Below are 6,000 nucleotides of genomic sequence, written 5' to 3'. Positions count from 1 at the left end.
GCAAGGACTGATTAAGGATAGTCAACATGGCTTTGTGCGTGGGAAATCATGTCTCACAAACTTGAGTGAGTTTTTTGAGGAAGTAACAAAGAGGATTGATGAGGGCAGAGCGGTAGATGTGATGTATATGGACTTCAGTAAGGTGATCGATAAGGTTCCCCATGGGAGACAGATTAGCAAGGTTAGATCTGACGGAATACGGGGAGAACTAACCATTTGGATACAGAACTGGCTCAAAGGTAGAAGACAGAGGGTGGTGGTGGAGGGTTGTTTTTCAAACTGGAGGCCTGTGACCAGTGGAGTGCCATAAGGATCGGTGCTGGGTCCTCTACTTTTGTCATTTAAAAAATGATTTGGATGTGACTATAAGAGGTACAGTTAGTAAGTTTGCAGATGACACCAAAATTGGAGGTGTAGTGGATAGCGAAGAGGGTTACCTCAGATTATGACAGGATCTTGACCAGATGGGCCAATGGGCTGAGAAGTAGCAGATGAGTTTAATTCAGATAAATGTGAGGTGCTGCATTTTGGGAAAGCAAATTAGAACCGGACTTATACACTTAATGGTAAGGTCTTAGGGAGTGTTGCTGAACAAAGAGACCTTGGAGTGCAGGTTCATAGCTCCTTGAAAGTGGTGGAGGCTTGTACATTTGCAACATTTAAGAGGCATTTGACTGTGTATATGAATAGAAAGATTTTGGAGGGATATGGGCTGGGTGCTGGCAGGTGGGACTAGATTGGGTTAGGATATCTGGTTGGCATGGACAGGTTGGACTGAAGGGTCTGTTTCCATGCTGCACATCTCTATGACTCTAGAGAAATCAAGTAATTTATATCAGAAGTCCACAAAGTTATTTAGACATGCTGAACTAGCAGCATTCAACCAATGATAGCGATGATTACCATTAACCACAACCTGAAAGCCACTACAGCAGGTCTAAGGATGTGTAGTCTACAATGTGTCTCGTTTCCTGACAATAAGTTACAATGCACATTTTAAAAGTGTAACACAATATTATCATTCATCTGGATGGGTTGCTCCAATATTCAAAAACCCGGGATTTCATTGACAGCACCATCAAAATCATAAACTAGAAGGTGCACAGAAACACCATTACTTCAAGTTCCATTCTAAACAACAAACAAATCAGCCTAAATATATAGTCATTTATTTTCACTGTCACTATGCTGAAACCCTCAAACTCCATGTTTAACAGCACTGTAAAAATACTTTACAACATCGGACTGCAGCACATCAAGAAAGTGGCCCACCACATCTCAGCTGAAATTTCTATCCGGTGCTGAGGAAATATTGACCTGCGATGGGATGTTAAATTGATTCTCTATTCGGTTTCTCAAGTATGATGATTCCTGATGAAGGGCTTATGTCCAAAATGTTAATTCTCTTGCTCTTTGCATGCTGCTTGACCTGCTGTGCTTTTCCAGTACCACACTTTTCTACTCTATTCTCAAGCATTTGCGAACAATGCCATGCAACTATTCATAGAAGAACAGGGATGATGAACATTTATCCTAGAAACATCAGCTAAAATAGAATATCCTGTGATTTTACCACATCGTTGTTCGTGAGACCTTGAAAGCAAACTGACTGCACTTCTATGCCATAATTGTGAGTGCACTTCCACATTGGCTGAGTTGCATGTTGAGATATTCCAGATGGATGGATGTGAAAATTGTCATAAGAATCCAGCCAACCCAACATGCAATGATAACAAAGAGCTTGTCCATCCTTTTCCTTCCTTATTTGCCCAAGACCCCAGCCAGGTGAAGCAGCATTATACCTGTATTTCTTTCAATCTAGTCTACTGCAGTCACTGCTCACAATGTTCACATTGGTGACACCAAATGCAAACTAAGCAACTATCTTACAACACATGTGTGCTCTCTCTGTCGCAATGACTTTGACCTCCAGGTTATTTGCCATTTCAATAAACTTGCTCTCATGCTAACATTTCCATCCTGGGCTTGCTACAATGTTCCAACCAAGTCCAACACAAACTCAAGGAACCACACCTCATTTTCCATTTAGGCACTTTACAGCTTTGAAGTCTCAGCAAGGAATTCTATAACTTCAGAAAGTAACTGCATTATGTCTGTTCTCTGTTTCTTATTTTGTCATGCCCCATCTCCAGCCCACAGCCTTGCCTTTTTTGCATCTTTTAAAATCCTCTGGGTACTGGAAATCTGAACAAATAAAGAAATTCATAGAGAAAATCAGCAGGTCTAGCAACATCTGTAGAGAACGAAACAGAGTCAACCTTTCAAGTCCAGTCTGAATCTTCTTGATTGTGTCTTAATACTTTGTTTTTGGTCAAGAAGGCTAATTCTCTCTCTTTCACACAATAACACAAAGAACTGTGGATACTGAAGAAATTGCTGGAAAAACTCAGCAGATCTGGCAGCATCCGTAGAGAGAAAGCAGTCAATGTTTTGGTTCAGTGGCCTTTCTGTTGTTTTGAAGTTTCCCCAGCAATTTCTGTTTTCGTTTCAAACCTCATCTAACTCAACATACATAACACAGACTTACAATGTTAATAATTCAGTTTTAATCCATTTATATATTATTCAAATATGCTTTATGAGAGGGGAGGGGGTGGGTGTATGCCAGTTTCTCAGGCAGGTCAACTTTTTCTAACAGAAGTACTGCAGATGCTGGAAATCTGGGACAAAAACAGAAACTGCTGGATAAACTTCAGAACAGAAGGCAGTTGGACAAGAAACATTGACTCTGCTTTCTCTCCATGGATGCTGACCAAACCTGTTGAGGATCTCCAGCAAATTCTGTTCTTGTTTACATTGGACTGTTTTCCTCTCGCTCTCCCCAGCTGCTGCTGGATTTCTTCAGCATAATTTGTGATCCTAGCATCTGTAGTACTTTTGCCTTTGAAGAAGTTGGCCCGTGCCTCTATTCCTGGTGAAGGGCTTTTGCCCAAAACGTCGATTTTCCTGCTCCTCGGATGCTGCCTAAATTGCTGTGCTTTTCCAGCATTACTCTGATCTTGAATTTGGTTTCCAGCATCTGCAGTCATTGTTTTTATCCCCGACAGGAAAACTGTGACCACTTCATCACCTCTCCCCCCACCAAAAAAAATCTATAAATGGACAAAATGTGAATTATTGATGCTGTAAGTCTGTGTTGGGGATGTTGAGTTAGGTGAGAATGTGATGAGTGCTGACACTCGTCGCTGCCTCAGTGTGTGTCTGAAGCTTCCAGCCTCTCGTCATCAGCCTCTATCTCTCTCTCCCTCCCTCCCTGAGACAGAAGTGGACCAGAAACTGCAGGACCAGGAACAGCACCAGGACTCACATCCGCATCCAAACCACCATGCAGGCCGACGAGAAGCTGCACTGCCAGAGCCCGGGCTGCTCCATCCAAGTCAGCAGGTAACCGTCGGCCAAGATGGTGGGGGATGGGGTCAACCGCCATAACGGTCTTAACGGCCGCGTCGCCCCTAGCAACCGCCGCCCAGGCTCTCAATCCCCGGGCTCGCCTGGCAAGGCCCGCCCGACTTCCACCTCTCTCTCTTCGCACCGACTAGCGGCGTGAGGTAAAGGGGAACTCCAGCTCAGCCGCACAAGGACATGAAGGTCACCTTCCTCCCTTTCTCTGTCCCTCCAGCTTCCCGCCTCTTCTCTGTGGATGCTAAACCCCGGTCCAGACCCACCCTCCACCACAGGAGCAGGCTCTCTTGCCCATTTGGCGGGTCGCCAAAAGGGGCGAACACAAATCAACTTTCCAGCGGCTGTTTAAAAACAATGACATCCGCCTGTTGGAGGAAATGTGAGAGAAATCAGAGCGCCCATTCGTCCCACAATCAGTTTGTGGGTGAGTGACATCGTTGGACCTAACGCCACACTTTCTCCAACTCAACATTAGTTGGATCAAATTTATTGTTTGCAGCTTTATTCAAGACTCCACTTTCTGGAATTCTCTCCTTGAATCTCTCTGCCTTTCCACTTTTTACACGTCCTTGAACACACTTGTTAAAACCTTCCTCTTTGATCGTCTGCCTTCTCCTTTCGCTTGAACATTTTTTACTGAGTACATTTCTGTGAGGTGCCTTTCGATTTTTATGACGTTAAAAGTGCTATATAAATGCAAGTTCCCATTAAAGGATTTCACTGCACCCATCTTACCCCAGCTGCTAACCCTGATTCTTGCCACTCTTAGTCTGAAACAATCTGGTTGAGCTTTAATCATCATGTCTTTTCCATCACCAGTGCCTTCATTTCCATAACTGTACCCACTCAAATCTATGCACATGCCTTTGTAACTTCCACACCTAACTGTTCACTCGCCTTTCTAGAATCCATTCTTTGCTTCTGATTAGCTGAAAGACCTGCACATCGTCCTTTCATCCACCTTCAGTTTTTGTTGGCACCATCCACTTGTGCATCACATTTAAGAACATTTTTGTCATTGCTAAGGCACTCTATGGCCTTAACAGCCAGCTATGTTCTGTAATCTCCTGTAGCAGCATACATCTTATACCCATGCCAGTCGTCTGACTCTAACCTTTGGTTTGGACTCCTCTTCATTACAGATCACAGATGTGTGGCTCATGTTGGTCCAGCTTTGAGTCATAGAGTCATAGAGATGTATAGCATGGAAACAGACCCTCCTGTCCAACTCGTTCATGCTGACCAGATAACCAAAATCAATCTAGTCCTATTTTCCCATATCCCTCTAAACCCTTCCTATTCATATGCCCATCCAGATGCCTTTTAAATGTTGTAATTGTATTGGCCTCTACCACCTCCAAAGATGTGCACATCAGGTGAATTGGCCATGCTAAATTGCCCGTAGTGTTGGGTAAATGTAGAGGTATGGGTGGGTTACGCTTCGGCGGGTCGGTGTGGACTTGTTGGGCCGAAGGGCCTGTTTCCACACTGTAAAGTAATCTAAAAAAAAAAAAACCTCCTCTGGCAGCTCATTCCATACATGCACCACCCTTTGCGTGAAAAAGTTGCCCCTTAGGCCTCTTTTAAATATTTCCCCTCTCACCCTAAACTAATGCTGGACTCCCCCCATCTCAGGGAAACGTCTTTGTCTATTTACACTATCCATGCCCCTCATGATTTTATAATTAGGAAGTGCCTTCCTAAATCTTTTGGACCCTTTTAAAAAAAAAGGTTCTCAAGTACCACCTAAGATACTACGTGAGTTTAGCCAAATAACATAGTGACTTTATTTTTGTGTTTTGAGGATCATTAAAAAATAGATTGAAAATGTTTGTAAACTTTATTATGTAGTCACAAGTGCTGGAGAAACCCAGCAGGTCAGGTAACATCTGTGGAGCGAGAAACACTTAATCTTTCAAGTCCAATGACTCTTTGTCAGAGCTGCTTCTATTTACATAAACTTCATTCTGTTTGTTGACATTTTGTGTTGTAAATATTTGTTGGCCTATTATAGGCCTTGTAGCAATTATTCTGCTTTCTGGAGACTAGGAGAAATGCACAAAGAATGCATAACTTTATCATGAGCACTGCATACAATTTAATGTTCCATTGTTTTCATCTCTGGGCCAACTATTGTGACAATAAATATGGGTCAATAATGACTAAATTCTTGATCATAAGTCCCTTTGGGAGTGGGTGGGATTTAAAAAAAGCTTGAATTAATGCTTGTTATGACACACCTTCAGGGCAGTTGGGACTTGAACCCAGAGGTAGGGATATTATGCCAAAAGATCCTCTAGCGTGATTGAGGATAATTATATAAATATTTCTAATTAAGCCGTTCAGAGATGTTATTACACATGTCTTCTGGAAATTGAACCTGGGCCACCTAGTTCAGAGTTGGAGATGCAGCACTGCACCATAAGTGCTTTTCTGATACAGTTGTGGATATTTTCTGTTCAGGGATGTTAGTGTATACTTCTGGAACAGGTGAGACTTGAACCAAGGCCACCAGGCTCAGATGCAGGTGCACTCCCACTGCAGAGGGTGACAGTGGTGAAGTGGTAATGTGTCTGG

At 43.0% G+C, this 6,000-nt stretch overlaps 1 protein-coding gene across 3 annotated transcripts in view; it reads left to right on the top strand.

The window, feature by feature from the left end:
• The first annotated feature begins 2,837 nt into the window (after positions 1 to 2,837).
• The window catches only part of acot7 (acyl-CoA thioesterase 7), a 273,093-nt gene continuing 269,930 nt past the window's right edge, over positions 2,838 to 6,000 (top strand). The window contains exon 1 of one of the 3 annotated variants that reach the window (XM_043676080.1): positions 2,838 to 3,405. In XM_043676080.1, coding sequence (XP_043532015.1) covers positions 3,347 to 3,405 — 59 coding nt within the window. In that variant the 5' untranslated portion in view covers positions 2,838 to 3,346. Of the gene's footprint in view, positions 3,406 to 3,459; positions 3,848 to 6,000 lie in introns of those variants that run through there. The other 2 variants (XM_043676081.1, XM_043676083.1) reach the window with 2 other exon arrangements.

Source organism: Chiloscyllium plagiosum, chromosome 34 (assembly GCF_004010195.1).
Source record: "Chiloscyllium plagiosum isolate BGI_BamShark_2017 chromosome 34, ASM401019v2, whole genome shotgun sequence".
NCBI classification, from domain to species: domain Eukaryota; kingdom Metazoa; phylum Chordata; class Chondrichthyes; order Orectolobiformes; family Hemiscylliidae; genus Chiloscyllium; species Chiloscyllium plagiosum.
Note: the sequence above shows the minus strand (reverse complement) of the source record. Positions and strands in the feature narration are given on the sequence as shown.